This window comes from Schistocerca serialis, chromosome 3, assembly GCF_023864345.2.
Source record: "Schistocerca serialis cubense isolate TAMUIC-IGC-003099 chromosome 3, iqSchSeri2.2, whole genome shotgun sequence".
Taxonomy (NCBI): Eukaryota; Metazoa; Arthropoda; class Insecta; order Orthoptera; family Acrididae; genus Schistocerca; species Schistocerca serialis.
The window spans coordinates 48454279-48475497 of NC_064640.1; the positions used below are offsets into that span (position 1 = coordinate 48454279).

The 21219-nt window shown below is 43.4% G+C and overlaps 1 protein-coding gene across 1 annotated transcript in view; it reads right to left on the minus strand.

Annotated features, from left to right (window-relative positions):
* The window catches only part of LOC126470674 (uncharacterized), a 1002968-nt gene that overhangs the window by 202049 nt on the left and 779700 nt on the right, over window positions 1-21219 (minus strand). Inside the window, exon 8 of the mRNA XM_050098669.1 lies at window positions 19555-19760. Coding sequence (XP_049954626.1) covers window positions 19555-19760 — 206 coding nt within the window. The remainder of the gene's footprint in view (window positions 1-19554; window positions 19761-21219) is intronic.

The window sequence follows — 21219 nt, forward strand, 5'->3', positions numbered from 1 at the left end:
GGGAGGCCTCAGATCATGTACTTGTCAAAACGTTTCCTCGGGAAACATATATCCGCGATCTCATGTCGATTTAAGATCTTATGGAGCATTGTTTCGTGAGTTTTTACGGTGGTCGAGAAATAATAATAAGTATCCGGAAACCTTACTGTGAGCATTAATGCTACACTGGCTCTATAATTCATTTTAATAATTTTTCAACTGGATAAACAAAACAAAATTAGCTGGCATCCTGACATCTCGCAATTCTCATTATAGTAACATTGGAACCTTCAAATTTGCCACACTGTTATGGATTGTTTATTGCACGTACTGTGCGTTATCGCCCGCTGCCGGCAGAGAAGAAACCAACTGGGACGGTGACAACGAGTCTTATCTTTATGGTAGAAAGTGTTATTCAGCAACCCAGTGGGTACCATATTATGAGTGTTAAAATTTGCATTTACCATGAAACTACTAACAGACACTGAATATTCGTAATCTTATGCCGTTACACTTGTCATTCCTTGTGTGAGGTAAAAATGCGAAAACTGAATACTATAATTATTACGCTTGGCATCCGTTATATCCTCATAATTGTTACATACTTCATCGACACTTCCGCAGTGGTTTCATTCGTCTGTGCACCGATGTGACAGCAGTATACTGTCGATGATGTTCCACTGACTGTTAGTTTCCAAGTTTGTGATTTCGCCGCACTGGCGCATTATGCTAGCATACACACTCTCACGCTGCGATTTCCGTTGGAGAAGTGTGCATACAGCCATAAGATCCGTAATAACTACTATCAAAAGGGCAGAATCAAAAGTACATCATCTGTTCCCAGTGAAACACGTGATCAGGCTTCGAATAGCACTGCTGTCAGGAAGTTTTCGTTTGTAGAGAGTGGTGGTTAACAGGTTGAGCTCACGCAGTAAGATAGTTGGACCAAGTAATTCAGGTTATAGAACTGTATATCTTAACAAAATGTGATCGGCTCGAAACATTTCTGATTCGCAGAACACATAAAGTTTTACTGGACTACTGTTGTTCAACAGAAGCAAAAGTAATATCCGGTAGCGCCCGGAAGAAGAGTAATAGTATCGACGAAGTTCTAGATGTATATAAAGGCTACATCAGATCGGTGCAACATAACCCTCAGAGTGTTTACTGCTAATTCTGTTATGTACAGGAGAATATTGTCACTTGATGATTAAAATAAACTACACTACAACTTTGACAATATTTATGGAGGCTGACCGGGAAGTAGGAACGAACATTAAACTGCTGTAGAATTTATTGAGAATGTAATGCTTTTCTTACAAATACATTAAATTCTCCCATTTATCTATGAAAAATTATATCCTCCATATAACCACCCAAGGTCGCGCGGCAGCTAGCAATGCGTTCATTGAAGTTCTCGATGATGCTTTCACAAACATCTGGTGGGATGCCGTTAATAACCCTTTTAATTTCATCCTTCAATTGGTGTATTGTTTGTGGTTTGTTCACGTACACTTTTGATTTCACAAATCCCCGCAAAATAAGTAACAAGGGGTATAATCTAGCAGGCGATTCTTGTTTGCCACGCAAATACGTAGATACGTAATTTTTTAGGAAACTTTTCATTCAGCAGAGCAATCGTTTCACGGGATGTGTGACATGTCGCACCAAAAATCGTCATTTTCATGTATAAGAGGGAAAAACCAATCAGAAAGCATATTTGGGTAACGGTCGCCGTTCACAGTGACGGCAGCTCGCTCATGATTTGCGCAAAAGCACGGCACGATCACTCCAACACCACGCAGTCGTGCGCTGTAGATGCATCTCATCTTCCACAGTCATTCACGGATTTTCGTTACCCCAAAAACTGCAGCTCTGCTTATTGATGTACCCACTGGGGTGGAAGTGCGCCTCATCTGAGAAAATTATTCATTTTGTGAAGTTCTCGTTCTCCGCTTATCGAGCCAAGCTTCAGCTCTTGTGTAATTTGAATCTTGTACGCACGCATTTTCAGATCTTTTGAAAGGATTTCATGTAGTTAATTTGGTGATAAATTCAATTGTTGAGCTCAAGTGGGCGTACCGATTTTCTGGGGCTTACGGTCACATGGTCACGCATGACAACAATGTTTTCTTGTGTTCGAACAGAACGCGGCCGTCCTGTTTTCTTAACGTCTGAAACGGAACCCGAGGTTTCAAACGTCCGGATCAATTTCCGAACTAATGATTCGGTTGGAGGAGCATCACGTCCGAGTGTCACATGCAATTCACGAACAGTTGCCGAGGGACTTTCACTATTTTTGTAGTAACATTTTACCACTCGGATACGTTGCTCCGTTCTCATCTGCTCCATGACGACAATAAACATCAACCAACAACGCTCACCACACAAAAGCTATCAGGGTACTAATGGCAAAACGGCTGCCAACCGTCGTTTGACAAAATGCGCAAAATTAAAATTCGTCCTTTCTTACTTGGTGTATTTAATGGCATTCCTCTTTAGTATCTGATAACGAGATTAGTAATAAATTTAAGGTAATGTTCGCATCGCAGCGCTATGAAACGGGTCGAACAATTCAAATCAGTAGTATAAGAGGCGAATGGAAAATTTAGATTTGTTGGGGGGTTGAGGAAAGCGAGTGGTGTCTGTAAAGGGAATCACATACAAGCTGCCAGAGTGCGACTAATTTGAGCTCCAGCATCTGATGTCCTTATCATCAAAGCAGAAATCGGAGAAGACTTCGACCACGTAGCATGTTTGCAACTAGCTCTAACAGCAACAAAACAGCGCGCTACACCACTGTACCACCGTCAGGAGGAGTGGTCCTCCAATCATCTAACGTTCTGTATCAAACACGTAATTCAGGTGCGGTTTGTCTGTTATCACATGCTGGTACTACAGGCATTGGTTTACGTTCAGCGGGATGTCTTCCAGTAACTGCTGCTGCATATCTGATAGCAACTGCGGGTACTTGTGGGTATTTAGAATCCATACATATTATAAAAGTGGATGTATGTCCTCTTAAAACACTGGATCGATTTCGAGGAAACCTGTCACACATGTGACTTACCGAATGGAAAGAATTACTGTGAGCGTAAGAACCACCTCCCTGTCAAAGGGGTGGGTATGATAAAATATCGGCCGGCTGGAGTGGCCGAGCGGTTCTAGGCGCTACAGTCTGGGATCGCGCGACCGCTACGGTCGCAGGTTCGAACCCTGCCTCGGGCATGGATGTGTGTGATTTCCTTAGGTTAGTTAGGTTTAAGTAGTTCTAAGTTCTAGGGGACTGATGACCTCAGACGTTAAGTCCCATAGTGCTCGGAGCCATTTTTTTGATAAAATATCGTACGTCACGACGCGCAGAGACTGAGACTGGCCGGCCGCTGGTGGCCGAGCGGTTCTGGCGCTACAGTCTGGAACCGCGCGACCGCTACGGTCGCAGGTTCGAATCCTGCCTCGGGCATGGATGTGTGTGTTGTCCTTAGGTTAGTTAGGTTTAAGTAGTTCTAAGTTCTAGGGGACTTATGACCTCAGCAGTTGAGTCCCATAGTGCTCAGAGCCATTTGAACCATTTGAAGAGTGAGACTACATTCATGCAGTAGTTGAGAATGAGAGTACTTAGGGACTTTCAACAAACTTTACACATAATTTCAGACCTTTATGAGAGATTTTCTCGCTGATCCTCCCTACCCCCTCCCACAAAACGATGAAAGAAAAAGTTTATCACTCACTGCTTTTTCATGCAGCAAAACTGCCGCATCAAACATACCGTTTTAATTTATTATTTCTTTGCCACTAACTCCATTCGCAACACATTTTACAGACAGTATTCATATATACCTCTGAATGCACCAGTAAAAATATATTATTGGACGGCACATAGGCAAGGTGATATGACATCATAAACACTAAGATGCGAGAAAAATTGCGGCATCATTCATGATGTTAAATTTATCACTTATTTACTACTAAAATTATTCGCAATATATTTCAGAGACAGTATCCACATATACCACTGCAAATTTATGTCATTGTACGACACATAGATCAGGAGATATGAACTCATAAACACTGAGCTGCCTGCAAACGAAACTGCAGGTGAAATATGTTGACTGCTAAGGTCATCAGTCCCTAAGCTTACACACTACTTAACCTAAATTATCCTAAGGACAAACACACACCCATGCCCGAGGGAGGACTCGAACCTCAGCCGGGACGAGCCGCACAGTCCATGCCTGCAGCGCCTTAGACCGCTCAGATAATCCCGGACGGCTACAAATTTAAGTGAAATGTGTTAATATATGTGAAATATATGTGACAAGTGAGTTCGCGGGCAAATCCGCGTGTAGAAAGTTCCTCCTAAACCCATGGTTCGATTTCAGTCAAACTTGATATTCGTATTACCTGCTACCTGGAAAGAAATACTGAGGGTAGAAAAAACACAAACCTCAAGAGAGGGGGAAGGAGGAGATGGATACAGGTAGGGGGAGGAAAAGATGAAATGGGAGAGGGGAGAGGAAAATGAACAGTGAACGGGAAGAGGTGGAGACAGACAGACTGAGGGTGGAAGAGTATATGGGCAGAGAGATGTTGTAGTAGGAAATGGACAGAGAGATGGCAGAGGACCAGATGGATGGAGAGAGTCGTAGGAGGAGGTGGGCAGAGAGGGGAGGAAGAGATGGACAGAGGGAGGGGAGGAAGAGATGAACAGAAGGAGTGGGGGAGGAAATTAACAGGGAAAGGGGTGTAGTGGTGATGGTCAGGGAAGGAAAAAGGCGGATAACAGCAAGAGGAGGCGGAGGAGGAGAAGATGGACGGTGGGAAGGGGAGGAGGGGATGGACAGAGAGACAGGGCAGAGGAGATGGACAAGGAGTGGAGCGAGGCGGAGAGAGAGAGATGCGAGCAGAGAAGGTGCACTTAGAAGGGGTGAGGAGTAGACAGAGGGGGAGAATGCGATGGACAGAGGTGGAGAAAGCAGATAAACAGAGGGGGGAGGAGCAGATTGAATGAGAGTGGATATGAGCAGATGGAAGAAGGAGGGAAGAAGAGCAGATGGAAAGAGAGAGAGGAGATGGGCAGAGAGTGGTGGGTGTAGGAGGCGTGCAGAGAGAGAGAGAGAGAGAGAGAGAGAGGTGGAGGAGATGGACAGATTGGGGGGGGGGGAGGAGAAGGACAGAGAGAGGGGTTAAGTGGAGATGGACTAGTAGGAGATTCGTATAAATACAAACATGGGCATTGCCGCATAGTCAGCTAGACCCGTCAATAAAACAGGCGCAATTGATGGCAATTCTTCAATAGTGTGCACGACACAGTGACCGAGCAAGCTGGTAGTTCCCCCAGAGAGCGTGGATTTCCAGCTGCCTGTACCGCATAAAAAGGATGCTTAACGGCAGAGAACGACACTGCGTCGGTCGACATCGGGAGGCCATCTGGACCTGATCGCTGATATTTTTCTATTTAATTGTGCATACTGCGAAGGTTGGGTCTCTCATGCTTTGGAAACGATCTTCTTTCCTAATAAACAAATAAAGAAAATTATTGCGAGAATGCAGAGTCAATTGCAGTTTTCGTAGGCACCCTTCGAAGAACAGCAACTGAGTCTGAAAGTCATTGCCGTGGACCTGGTGATAAAGTGAAATGTGGAAAAAGGAAATGCATTGAAATGTAATATTCACAATGGGCTCTTTTGGCTGATCCCATTCGTACATTCAAGCTGTATCGAAGTAACGTGTTGACTGTGTGCTACTGCTACTAAAATGTTTGTTATATTTGTCCATCAGTTGCTGGTCTTTTCCGTTGGAATAATACAATGGTTAAGCGTCGTTAAATTCTTTTACAGTATTACAGCTCCTGTGTTGTTAAGAAAAATGTTGGAATGTTCCTTCGGACAAGCGTCGTTCTTTAAACAAAACAGGCACTGTAATATCGTGTTTATCCGCCGATACCAGGCAGCGACTTTCAATAAAAATGTCCTCCCCTGTACGGAAATTAAGTAATGAGTGTCCAAAGAACAGTTTGTGACGCAAAATCGACATATGGAAGTTTGTATCCGGCCATGAGTCGTAAACGGGTAGCCAAAGCGCTTAAGACGACCGCTCGCGTAAAGCGGGATATCCGGGTTCGAGTCCCAGTCCAGCACAAATACTCTTTATCGTCATTCCCTTTTACAGCAGACGGTTGTTCGTATTCGCAACAGCGAATACATTTCATCTACGAAATTGTTTTGTTCGCAAAGACAAGTCGTAAGGACTTGACACGATCAGGACACCTTTCAGCGTACCACCACATCGCTGCTTTGCCGACATTCGCCATAAACGAAAACCACATCCACTTTTCCGACAGTCGTATACACTGGGACAATATGAGTAGATCTGAAGCAAAGTTGTCTGATCGCTACAACATCAGAGCACAGACTTAACGCCCTCAAGCGCACGGGAAAAACACAAGAACTGTAGCTGAGTTGCGTGTTTCCTTAAATTTGGTTCCGTGTGGCAGAAGTTTGTGGGACATCTTCACCTGATGGCTGAACAGTAGTTTGATGCGCCTTTATCTTGTTTTAATTTGATCAAGTTCCTCCAATATTATGTAGTTAAACTCTTCTTCGAAGTCTCTTTCCAATATCACAGAGAAAAGTATATAGCCCAATAAAAAATATCGGTGTCATAATTCGACAGTTATTATCATAAAACATACTTGCGTGCTTATTGAATCAGCAACATGGTCCGCTATAGTTTAGCGAAACTGCACTATGACATACTTTCTTGCTCTGGATATACAGGAGGTTACAAAAATATGGAAACACTAAAAAAGCAACACATTACTATGCCTAAGACGGCGTAGGCATGGCCTATATGGTGTTCAGGAGAATCTTATAACATTCTTCCTACAAAACAGTAGCAAGTTCAGGTAACGATGACGGATGTGGGTAGCGATCATGCCCCCTTCTCTCCAAAGTAGACCACAAAGGCTCAGCAACACTGAAACATGAAGACTGCGGTGGCGAGGGAAGATGCGACAGTTGAATGTCGTGCTTACAAAACCTGTGCGAACAGGTGTCCAGTCGTCTTGGAACACAGCACCACCGTTGAGGAACAAACATTACAACATGGGGTGATCCTGATCAGACACAATGATCATATAATCCTTGGCAGCAATTCGTGATTGCAGAGTAACCATGCGGCCCATGGAATACAACGATATGGCTGCCCAAATTATCACAGAACCCTCGCCATGTTTCACTCTTGGGACGTGAAGTTGGTAACAGTGTGAAACAACGCTCATCTGACCAAATGACATTCTTCTGTTGATCCACAGTCCAGTTTTTATGGCCTGGGCACCACGTTTCCCTGTTACAGGCATTTACATCACTGATGAGTGGTTTTGGAATTCCAGCTCTCTCTGGAATTCCAGGATTCTGGAGCTCCATTAGAGTTGTTTTTGTTGAGTTCGACATTCAGTTCTGCAGTGACTTTTGTTCCTGTCGTTCTCTTTGTTTTCGTCATAATCCTCTTCAATGGCCATGCGTCACGATCACTCAACGCACACTTTTGTCCGTGTTATGACTTAGTGGTTGATATTTTTTCACTCTCCCTGTACGCAGTAAAAGTCTTAGAATACGGTGTCTCTCGAAATATCAAACACTTCGGCTCCCTTGGTTACGGACGCACTCCCCTACGTGCTGTTGTGGTTATGCAGCTTCGCCTACTACTAATAATAAATGCCTTGCATTTTTATTTCAGCGCAGTGTGTGACATAACCAGTATTTTGTGAACGCTGCGGTGCGGAATGAAGAGGCGTTTGAAGTGACACCTCGGTGGCGCTCGCCGGAGCCCGCTTCCCCAGCGCCCGTATCTCATACATGTTCAATTGATGAAGCCACAGAAGCAGTTGGACGTGCAGTGGCGAGCTTTCGTACTGGAATGTCACACCGCCAGCGTGCTGGAGGCAACGTGAAATTCGCCTTTTGCTATCCTCTGGGATCATGGCTACAAAAAGTAGGTACTGGCTCCTTCCGTTAGAGCAAATGATGCTCCACGCAGTGGCTTTCTTCATTTTCGTTTGGATTTCAGTTTCATGCATTACTGAAGTTTTACTTTATTCTTCCAATGTCACATTGTACTACTTAGCTTGTTAATCGCCTTCTTTGATGGTTTCGATTCTAATCAACAGAGCTATTCCGATACAAGCAAAGGTATTCTATGACCAGATGCTCTCTTTCTCTGGATAATTAGAAACAACGCGGCTCATTTCTACCAAATAATCAGCATCTGGCAAGCGTTCACCCGTGGCGGCGTCCTCCGTCTTGAAGATGAAGTGCACTCAGAGACAAAGAAAAGAAAGACGCAACACGAAGGAATAATCCGAATGGGACGGAATATGTAGACAACCAAATGGTTATTGTTTATGAGAAATTGAATAGTGTATTCAAGAGAAAGAGCTTCAAAAAGTGAGCAAGTCAATAATGCGATGGTCCTCCTCTGGCCCTTATGGAAGGCATTATTAGGATTGGCATTGATTGATAGTGGTGCTGGATGTCCTCCTGATGGATATCATGGCAAATTGTGTCCAATTGGCGTGTCAGAGCGTCAAAATGCCGAGATGGTTGCAGGTCCCTGCCCATAATGCTCCAAACGTTCTCAATTGGGGTGAGATCCGGCGACCTTGCTGACCAAGGCAGAGTCTGGCAAGGACCGCGAATGACAACGAGAGGGGTCCTACTATGAAAACAAATGGTTCAAATGGCTCTGAGCACTATGAGACTTAACAGCTGTGGTCATCAGTCCCCTAGAACTTAGAACTACTTAAACCTAACTAACCTAAGGACATCACACACATCCATGCCCGAGACAGGATTCGAACCTGCGACCGTAGCAGTCGCGCGGATCCGGACTGCGCGCCTAGAACCGCGAGACCACCGCGGCCGTGAAAACAAATGTCACCCGGGCGATCACTCGGGGTTGCCGGGCCGTAAGGCGACCGGGAGTCAGATTGGTACGCCATTGCAGTCCGTGGCGTCCCTGGACACGTCTTCGCTGGTGATCTGGAATCAGATCGAAGCGGGACTCGTCACTGAAGACAATTCTACTCCAGTTAATGAAATTCCAGGCCGAAGACGTGTCTGAAGATGCCTCGACCAGCTGTAGGATACCAACCTGACTGCCGCCCACCAAACGACTCGACAACCAGGAGTGACGGACGGCCTGGGGTGCCACTTTATTTCGTAGCAGGATCGCTTTGGCTGCCATCTGCGTTACCTTTGCAGCACTGCGGTAAGTCGACGACATTTTACTTCCCGTTTTGTTGCCCTTCATAATAGTCATCTTGGGCTTACCTTTCAGCAAGATAATGCCCGCCAGGACACGTCGAGAGTTTCTTCAGCTTGTCTTCGTGCTTGCCAAACACCACCTTGGCCAGCAAGGTCGCCGGATCTCTCCCCAATTGAGAACTTTTGGAGCATTATGGGCAGAGCTCTCTAACTATCTCGTGATTTTGACGATCTAACACGACAGCTGGACAGGATTTCCCACGATATCCCTCAGGAGGACATCCAAAAACTCTGTCAATCAATGCCAAGACGAATAACTGCTTGCAGAAGGGCCAGAGGTAACCAGCACGTTATTGATTTGCTCAATTAGTGAAGCTCTTTCTTCTGAATAAATCATCCAATTTTTCTGAAATTGTAATCATTTGGTTGTCTGTACATGTACGTTACGTCTACCGATTTCCACCCCATTCAGATAATTGCTCCGTGGTGCGCCGTTTGTTTTGTTTTAGAGTGTATTTTGATAGGACGCTTGTTCGGCGCAGTGGAGAATAGTGACGCTGAAGCACAGAAATTGACCAATAATACAGCTTCAGACAACATAGAATTTTCCGTATTACATTTAGGAATCGGTTCACTAACTGATCTGAGAGTTCCTATGTTGCGTGTATTTGGTTATGTATACTACACTGACCATGTGTTAAAAGACTCATCAATCTTTGTCATGGTCACCTATGCTCAGTTATCCGTAACAACTTGGAATAAGGATTAATGTGTGGGGCGAAAGAATTGGCAAGGTGTGCCTACGTAACGGGGAGCGAAGAAGTGCCTTGTGGAATGTGTCAGACGGAAACTGGTTTTATTTGTGTATATAATCTATTTCATTTAGTTACTGTATACTGTATAGCAGTGACAGATAGAAGAGAAAGATGTTATAAGGGATTAGTAGTGGTAGAAATAATTAGATATGGTGATAAGTGTAGTTTTCATTAAAAGTAGAAATAGTTATGGTGATGGAAAGTTGTATTGCGCTGTATTGTTAGTTTCCAATGTATAGGACAAAAATACTGCTAAAAGTAATAATATGCATAAGAATGACTCAACGCTGTGTTAAAGTAATAGATAACAAGCTACAATATAATAAAGTAGGAGAGGTTGGCATGGCGATTCTTTCATATTAGGTACTTTCACTATTTAGTTGTGAATGGATATTAGTCGAAGTACGTTAACACTGTGTGACGGGTCGTGACTTGCCTCTTGATGGAACTGTGAAGTCATAGGTATTACACGAGTATGCCTCAGGCACCGATTCAGAACAAGAATGGACGTGGATCTGTAGCCAGCTCCTCGCGAATATGAACCCAATCACTGGATTGTTCCACAACATAGCAAACACTCAGATGTTATAATGTAACACAAAATTTGACAGACATTTGCTTTAGGCTTTTCCACATTTTGCAGGAATGCGCCGTGTCCGCAACTCTGTTCTGCAAAGCGTAAAGGAATCCTTTATTCCACAAACAGCAACGAAAATTTATTTTTCAAAATGTTATAGCTCCATTTCTAATGCTCTTGAAAAATGCCACATGTTAAGCCATATGCATACAATAACGTCAATAAAAAGGAACAACTCTGATAGCCAGTGCCAACTTTTTTTAAAATGAAGTACATATGTTCTGTACAATTGTACAGAAAACTTGCGCTTTGATTATGGTCAACGTAATACTTGTGCACCATTTGACGTAAAAAAAGAAAACTGGCCTCCAGTATTGTATCTTTTTCTTGTCATTCTGATGTTGCTTGGATTAGCGTGTGTGAGTTTGCAAATGTATTAAAAATGGAGTTACAACACTACCAAACCGGCATGAAAATAAATAAATGTTTGTTGTTGCTTGGTGAAAAACCGAAACAAAAAGAATCCCTCTTTCATTTTCTAATGTTTGTGTAATTTAGTATTACGAGTGTGATCATTGAAGCTGAATGTGCATAACTTGCTCTGAAGCAGTACGCTAACGGTTTTTTAAGGTTAGGACAGGACACAAGTAGCCTAAAGTGCAAATATAGGCGTTTGGAGAATTCGTCAATGATGGTTTTTTTGGGTATAAAAAGTGAAATGTATATTACATAAATACACACTGCACATTTTTGTTGCGTAGCACTTGGTAAGACAACCAAACGAGTAGCTGGATTTTGAAATTTTTGACCTGCAGAATTCTGTTAAAAGGAGAAGCGTCCGATGATAGCTCCCTCCATTTGATGTCAGCAGCTCGTAGGTTCCTATAAGTGTCCCATATCTCTGTTTCTTTGGACTAAGAAATAATAATTCCAATAAAAGAAGCTTTGTCTTATTATACAGCATATCATATGTCTATGTAGATTTTAGTATGACAATATGTGGACAGCAAACAACTCACGCATTAGGAAAGCATATAGGGTGCATGGACTACAATACTTTATATGGTATGATATAGCGCTATATAGTTTATCATATTTTGTAACACATAAGCATACTAGTTTGCAGTGTTATAAATAAATGTAATTCAGCTATGTACGCAATAGATCGTTAAGCTCATAAAACTACTATTTTTTGCGTATATGCAGTTACTGATTGGGAATTTTAGTAGCTCAACAGTGGGGATATGCTTCGTAATCAACGCAAAAAGAATATTCGAAAGTTCTTCAAAAACTAAATTACTCATTATTATGGTGGGCCAAGTAACGTTTATTGAATTCTGCACTGTTGTTCAGACTAACACTGGCACATGACATTGTTTTTCATCATAGTCCCCAAGTCTCTGTTAACACCGGGCGGAACGTCCAACGAATCGTTCAGTTCATCGACGATAGAAATCCGCCCCTTGGTCACCGAGCCACTCGTGAACTGCTGTGTGAATGTCCGGCGGTTGGAAAATCTCTTTCCTCCTAGATATTCTTTCAGATTACCGAAAATGATGGAAATCGCATGCTGCAAGAACTGGACTGTATGGCTAATGTTTCCAAAACTCCCACCGAAAACGTCAAAGCGAAGCTCGTATTATGGTGCAACGTGTGGGGTGTTGCATTGTCGCGCAGGAGAACAAACCCTGTGCTTAATTTTTCACGCCTCTTGTTCTTAATGGAGTTTCCTACGTGTGCAGATGACAGTGATCGCAAAACCCAGCGTGAGCACAATTTGCTATACTACAGACCGGTGGAATGAACGCTGCCTATTGAGACGCGCGTCTGCTGAGCAATGTCGTCGGTAGCCACTCTGCGATTGCTGCGAATGAGTTGGTCGATTTCCAGGACGTTGTCAACTGCGGTAGATATCAGTGGTCTTCCTACCTGATCAGCATCGCTCTCTTGTTCAAACTATTGGCACCATTTGATTACGGCTGAACGCGACCTTGCATCTGGTCCATTTACCGGCATGATGTACCGGTGAATCAGTGGACAAATTAGAAGTTTTGCCCACAACAATCGTACTGCCTCGCGCACTTCGACTCTGGAGTACGTTTCCATTTGCCGCGCCATTTCATTCGCACAATGTGATGCACTGTACCGCAGCAGAACTGTGTCTACAGGGAAGCCAGAACATGTACTCTCTTCTGCTTGTTACGCAGTGGCCTTAGCACGCGACGACACGTGTAACTTACTTTCTCAAGTCCCTTCGTATCTAAAGAGGCAGCAAAGGAAGTCGGCTCGGGACTAAAGATCTGCTCCATTTCCCACCTTCCTTTGTTCCGCAGTGCAGCAGCGCCGCACACAAACGATTGAAACCCTGCTACAAAATAGAGTTCTGGATGTTACCCTTACTTCCATCTTCCAACAGAGAAGATGGTATTTTACTCGTCGTGAACTGAAACTTAAACTCGTCTTACATTAATGTTCAGTCAATGTGTCGGCAGTAAGGGTCCCGGTAGAAGAACCCCGGATGTGAGTACTACTGGAGTGGAAAAATAGAGTAGCGTACGGACGCAGAATTCGAACCAGAACAGGCGCTGCCAACCGACGCAGTCTGCGTAGGTGGATGTTCGATGAAAAGGGAAGTTTAGGAATTACATCAGCATACTGAGAAAAAATCTGACACTTTCAGGATGAGGCGGTTAAATTTGTACGGTCAGATTCCCACAATGAACGATGACAGACTGATAAAAAAATCTGTGTGTTGTCGTTTCAATGGAAGTTAAGAACAACTGGTTGCTTGAAACTGAAATAGATCTTCAGAAACCTGCTATCACAGGATGACACGGTCGACGCTAGATATCCGTTCATAAAACTTGTGGCGAATCATAAATCTGTGGACAAACTGAGAATTAGAGGCAACAAAACCTCGATAGAATAACGGAAGAAAAATTTCAGCGAGAAGATAAAGAGATTTTGAGAGAAGAAAAAAGCGCACTCATCAGCTATATAGGATCAATGGCACACATCATCTGGACATAACGAAGTAATATTTTTCAAGTGGCATATACACATTTACATACATATATACTACGCAAGCCACGGTACAGTCCATATCAGAGAGTACTTCCTATGGATTCTATTGATTTTCTGTCCTGTTCCAGTGCGCTCCGTATGTGATGAGAAAAAATAAAGTCTATATGCCTATGTAAGTGCTCTCCGTTCTCTCATCTTATAAACATAATCCCTGCGCGAGATATGATTGTGGTAGCATAATGGTCGCAGTCTTCTTCAAATACATGTTCTCTAATTTTGTCCAGCAAGGTTTTGCGAGAATCACCTCGTCTTTCTTGTAGGTATTGCGTTCAACTTACCCGAACACTTCTGTTACATTTTCAGAATGGTTACACCGTCAAGTTATAACCCTAACAGCAAGTCTCTGAATTTTTTCGACCTCTGTTAGCATGCCTACTTTATAAGTACTCCAAGCACTGGCGCAATCCATTACAATTTGTTGCAATAGTGCCTTGAATGCCATTTCCTTTTTATTGCGTTTTTCACAATATTCCGCCAAATTTAAGTCATCCATTCGGTTTCCGAATTTCGTATACTTTCTTAATATTACACCTGTTGTACCCCAGAATGAATTCAGCGTGAAAAGCTAATTTTTTTTTTTAAAGTTTATACCCAGCGAGCTCCAGAGGTACGCAGGACAGCTCGGAGCCACTGTGACAATCGGTATGTCAAGAAGCAAAAGAGCAAATACCACAAAACATCCTAACAGTGCAGTATGATGTAACGCGCCGTAACTCCAACCACCAGAGCGCCACTGCAATAATCAAACATTGCAAAAAGACCCGAGCTCGGCAACCCAGAAAATTATCAAGCCACCAAAACGAGGCAGGGAACGCTAACGAGTCCAGTAAACGGTGCAAACTCGCTCATCCACCTAGAGGCACTGTGTCATAGGTGTGGACTCTGCTACTTAAATAACTGGGATTTCGGAGCTCTCATACACATTCAGTCACGCCGCCATTCTGTGCGTGCCACCAGTGCCAGAGATAATGGCAGTCTACTGAGTTTCATTGAAACCCCGACAAGCTGATGGACTATAGTCTGCGTGCCACCTGACTTCGACGCCGAGATGCAACCACTCGGATGCAAGTCGCTTACCGCCAGCCCTCCTCCTTCCACTGTTCTGTACTGCGCAGATATCTACCTCACCTAAGCACGCGTCAGAACGATTGCGAGAGCGCTGAGGTGTAGATTTTCCCGGTGCTGCCAGATCATACGGCGATGGAAAACACCTACAAATCTTCGTCAGTGCTAACTGCACACTCTATTTTAATTTATTGGCTTTCGGGACGTGCCCAAACAGAAACTCGACAGCTGAATGTCAATTATGATGATACGAACGCAATCACAACACAACATCCAGTCGCCGAGTAGAGAAAAATCTCCTACCTGGCCAGAAATCGAACTCGTGTCCCTTCGCCTATCAATTCAGCTCGCTGACCGCGCAGCTACAGAGGCTGACTTGGTGCACACCTTGGCGCCAGCCACTGTTCACTGACCTGCTCCACCAGCGCACCGCACGGCTCACTGGCGAGCCGTCAGCGGCTCTCCCTAGCGTGCGCTCAGGCCTGCACGCTACGAGCCAGTTACATTACTCTGCGTATCTGATTTGAGTAATACAGACAATCGGTTGCAACTAGATTTAAGTTAAATTTAGTTGCAACCAGTTGGCTGTGTTGTTGTTGTGGTCTTCAGTCCAGAGACTGGTTTGATGCAACTCTCCATGCTACTCTATCCTGTGCAAGCTTCTTCATCTTCCAGTACCTACTGCAACGTACATCCTTCTGTATCTGCTTAGTGGATTCATCTCCTGGACTCCTTCTACGATTTTTACCCTCAACACTGCCCTCCAATACTAAATTGGTGATCCCTTGCTGCCTTAGAACATGTCCTACCAAACAATCCCTTCTTCTAGTCAAGTTGTGCCACAGATTCTTCTTCTCCCCAATTCTGTTCAGTACCTCATTAGTTATGTGATCTACCCATCTAATCTTCAGCATTTTTCTGTATCAACACTTCTCGAAAGCTTCTGTTCTCTTCTTGTCTAAGCTATTTACCGTCCATGTTTCACTTTCATACATGGTTACACTCCACACAAATACTTTTAGAAACGACTTCCTGACACTTAAATCTATACCCTATGTTAACAAATTTCTCTTCTTCAGAAACGCCTTCCTGCCATTGTCAGTCTACATTATGTATCCTTTCTACTTCGACCATCATCAGTTATTTTGCTCCCCAAATAGCAAAACCCATCTACTACTTTAAGAGTCTCATTTCCTCATCTAATTCCCTCACCATAACCCGACTTAGTTAGACTAGATTCCATTATCATCGTTTTGCTTTTGTTGATGTTAATCTCATATCCTTCTTTCAAGGTTTTTGGACAACATGGTTGTGGAGAGAAGCAGCGATTAGTATGATTAATCAATAATTCAAGAACAGTCTTAATCGCATTTATTACTGTTGTAATTCAGCCAACTGGTTTCAACCCGACGTAGGGGTCATCTTCTGGGCGTTTACACCATTGGTCGACAGCTGGTGGTGTCACTCCTGCCTACATAACGACAGGAAACTGGTGTAAACGCCCAGAAGATGACCCTACGTCGGGTTGAAACGGGTTGGCGGTATTAAAACAACAATAAATGCGATTAAGACTGTTCTTGAATTATTGATCTTCTTTCAAGAAGTCTGTCCATTTCCTTCAACTGCTATTCCAGGTCCTTTGCTGTCTCTGACAGAATTACAATGTCATCGACGAACCTCAAAGTTTTTATTTCTTCTCCATCGATCTTAATTCCTACTCCGAATTTTTCTTTTGTTTCCTTTACTGCTTGTTCAATATACAGATTGAATAACATCGGGGATAAGTTACAAACCTGTCTCACTCCCTTCCCAAAAACTGCTTCGCTTTCATGCCCCTCGACTCGTACAACTGCCGTCTGGTTTCTGTGCAAATTGTAAATAGCCTTTCGCTCCCTGTATTTGACCCCTGCCACCTTCAGAATTTGAAAGAGGGTATTCCAGTCGACATTGTCAAAAGTTTTCTCTAAAAGTCTACAAATACTAGAAACGTAGGTTTGCCTTTCCTTAATCTATCTTCTAAGATAAATCGTAGAGTCAGTATTGCCTCACGTTTTCCAACATTTCTACGGAAACCAAACTGATCTTCTCCGAGGTCGGCTTCTACCAGTTTTTCCATTCGTCTGTAAATAATTCGTGATAGTATTTTGCAACCGTGACTTATTAAACTGATAGTCCGGTAATTTTCATATCTGTCAACACCTGGTTTTTTTGGGATTGGAATTATGATATTCTTCTTTAAGTCTGAGGGTACTTCGCCTGTCTGATACATCTTGCTCACCGGACGGTCGAATTTTGTCGGGGCTGGCTCTCCAAAGGCTATCAGTAGATGAAATGGAGTGTTGTCTACTCACGGGGCCTTATTTCGTCTTAGGTCTTTCAGTGCTCTGTCAGACTCCTCGCGCAGTCTCATATCTCACATTTCATCTTCATCTACGTCCTCTTCCATTTCCATAATATCGTCCTCAACTACATCACCCTTGTATAGACTCTCTGTATACTCCTTCCGCCTTTCTGATTTGTCTTCTTTGCTTAGGACTGGTTTTCCATATAAGCTCTTGATATTCATACAAGAGGTTCTATTTTCTCCAAAGGTCTTTAATTTTCCTGTAGGCAGTATCTATTTTATTACTAGTGATATATGCCTCTACATCTTTATATTTGTCCTCTAGCCATCCCTGCTTAGCCATTTTGCACTTCCTATCGCTCTCATTTTTGAGACGTTTGTATTCCTTTTTGCCTGTTTCATTTACTGCATTTTTGTATTTTCTCCTTTCATTAATAAAATTCAATATTTCTTCTGTTACCCAAGGATTTCTACTAGCCCTTGTCTTTTTACCTGCTTGACCCTCTGCTGCCTTTCTTTCAGTTTATCCAGGTAACAACTCCTTAAATTCCCATCTTTTTGCAGTTTCTTCAGTTATAATCTACAGTTCATAACCAATAGATTGTGGTCAGAGTCCACATCTGCCACTGGAAATGTCTTAGAACTTAAAACCTGGTTCCTAAATCTCTGCCTTACCATTATATAATCTATCTGCAACCTTACAGTGTCTCCAGGCCTCTTCCATATATACAACCTTCTTTCATGATTCTTGAACCAAGTGTTAGCTATGATTAAGTTATGCTCCAGGCGGCTTCCGCTTTCATTTATTACCCCCATTCCATATTCACCTGCTACTTTTCCTTTTCTTCCTTTTACTACTATCGAATTTCACTCTCCCATGACTATTAAATTTTCATCTCCCTTCACTATCTAAATAATTTGTTCTATCTCATCATACATTTCATCAATCTCTTCGTCATCTGCGGAGCTAGATGGCATATATACTTGTACTACTGTGGTAGGCGTGGGCTCCGTGTCTACCTTGGCTACAAAAATGCGTTCAGTATGCTGTTCGTAGCGGCTTACCTGCACTCCTACTTTTTTTATTCATTATTAAACCTACTCCCGCATTACCCCTATTTGATTTTGTATTTATAAACCTGTATTGTTCCTCCTACTACCGAATTTCACTAATTCCCACTACATCTAACATTAACGTATCCATTCCCCTTTTTAAATTTTCTAACCTACCTGTCCGATTAAGGTATCTGACATTCTACGCTCCGATCCGTAGAACGCCAGTTTTCTTTCTCCTGATAACAACGTCCTCCTGAGTAGTCCCCGCCCTTGGATCCGAATAGGGGACTATTTTACCTGCGGAATATTTTACCCAAGAAGACACCATCCTCACTTAACCATACAGTAAAGCTGCATTCCCTCGGGAAAAATTACTGCTGTAGTTTTCCCTTGCCTTCAGCCGTTCGCAGTACCACCACAGCAAGGCCGTTTTGGTTAATTTTACAAGGCCAGATCAGTCAGTCATTCAGACTGTTGCCCCTGCAACTACTGAAAAGGCTGCTGCCCCTCTTCAGGAACCACACGTTTGTCTGACCTCTCAACAGATACCCCTTCGTTGTGGTTTCTCCTACGGTACAGCTATCTGTATCGCTGAGGCACGTCAGCGTCCCCATCAACGGCAAGGTCCATGGTTCACGGGGGTGCTGTATTATACAAATAATATCACGTTCTACGTCTTCGCTATAGGCACGTCTTACATGTATCTACACTTAAAGTTGTCATGCAGGTGTGGTTCCAAGGACTGGGGGCGAGGTCACTGGTTTTCACTGTCTCTCTGTCTCCTGAATGCCCATAAAAACATACAAATTGCTGTGAACCCACATTTAATCTGTCACAGATGTCTAGGATTTTTAAAAAATAAAAACAAAATGTAGATAATTTTGTGATATTATTAGAATAATGCGTTTACATCAGTATTCAGTCCAATGTTTTCTTTCTTTTTTTTTTTTAAGTGGTCATGATACGCTGCGCCTCGCCCCCTCCACTCTTCCTTGGATTCACGCCTGTTGCCACTCGTTACATCAGCTGAAACATTTGTCTATTCTTTCTGAATTTCGTTACGATCGTTCGGGGACAATACTTTCCTGTACGTAACAGCGTCGTCAGCAAACACTGTTACAGAATTAGTGGTCCAGTCCGATAATTCGTTTGTTTACGTTGGGAACATTGGAGGTCCTATTACGCTTCCTAGGGCTACACCCGGTGACAACGTCTCGTTCTTAAAGTCAAATATTTGTAAAGAAAATAACATTTCTGCGAAGAAACTCGGTACGATCGTGTGTCGGTTAGTAGCGGCGTCGTGCTACGCTGTCTAAATGAAGGAATCCGGGATGTACTTGTGGTTGGGGCCCGTTGGTAGATGCGTACCGACGCAGGGGTTGACCCAGAGCAGGCGCTGCCAGCCGAGGCAGTCGTAGAGCTGCGTGAAGTCTGTGCCCTTGCAGGCGCAGTTGGAGCGCAGCTCGGTGCCCAGGATGGCCAGCATGGCGTGCCGGCACTCGCTCGCCGGGCCCGCGCACTTCTTCGTCACGCTGTCCACCGCGCACGACTGCTCGTACGTCTCCAGCCGGTTCCTGCAACACACCAACAGACGTGTAGGCTGCCACACCGTTTCGTTATACAGGCAACTGGAGAATAAACGGACCAGAAGCCAGGACTTCAGCTAGAAATCTCGACGAGCTTTAGACTACGTCAGCAACCTCTAAACAGTCTTCGGATGAACTATGCTTACATTTGTAATAATTCTTCGATCATTCTATCTTGTGTTGCGTAAGACATAACATACCGGGTGATCAAAAAGTCAGTATAAATTTGAAAACTTAATAAACCACGGAATAATGTAGATAGAGAGGTAAAAATTGACACACATGCTTGGAATCACATGGAGTTTTATTAGAACCAAAATGCAGGATGGCGCTCCACCCCATATTGCTAGACGCGTGAAAGATCTCTTGCGCGCGTCAGTTAGTGGTGATCGTGTGCTCAGCCGCCAATTTCGTCATGCTTGGCTCCCACGTCCCCAGACCTCAGTCCGTGCGATTATTGGCTTTGGGTTTACCTGAAGTCGCAAGTGTATCGTGATCGACCGACATCTCTAGGGATGCCGAAAGAAAACATCCCACGCCAATCCCTCACCATAACTCCGGACATGCTTTACAGTGCTGTTCACAACATTATTCCTAGACTACAGCTATTGTTGAGGAATGATGTTGGACATATTGAGCATTTCCTGTAAAGAACATCATATTTGCTTTGTCTTACTTTGTTATGCTAATTATTGCTATTCTGATCAGATGAAGCGCCATCTGTCGGACATTTTTTGAACTTTTGGTTCTAGTAAAACCGCATGTCATTCCAAGCATGTGTGTCAATTTGTACCTCTCTATCTACATTATTCCGTGATTTATTCAGTTTTCAAATTTATACTGACCTTTTGATCACCCGGTACAAGATTCAACAGCTAATAAGGACGAAGTGAGTCGATTCGGGGAGAATAGAAATTTGTTGTCCAGCTCAATAAAAGAAGGGAAAGTGTGGTGGGATTTTTCCTGCTGCGTCAAGGAATAGTGAATGAAGGGCAATGTGGGGAGTAAAATTTGTAGATAGAGTTCAAAGTTTGCCTACAGTACGGAGATTAAAGTGGATGTATATAGCAATAATTAGTCAGAGATGAAGAGGCTTGCAGAGGATAAATTAGGGTGGAGAGGTGCATCAAACCAGCATCTGGACTGAAAACCACGACCACAACAAGAAGGCATTTTATACCGCATTGACATCAAAATGAGCTTTATTTTTACTGTGTGTGTGGGGTATGATTCCACTTACTTGTAACTGATAGAACCGAACGACACCTCATACTCCCACATATTGTTTTTAAGGAAATTGCGTAGTCACTTCATTTTAGAGTGAGGGTTGGTATGGACACTGAATCCTGGAGGCGTTAGTCGTTACCAGTGACGGTGGTTTGACCCGCTCTTGATGTAGCTTAATTTTACGATGGCGTAGATTAGTAGTTGGATTATGTTAGGCCTC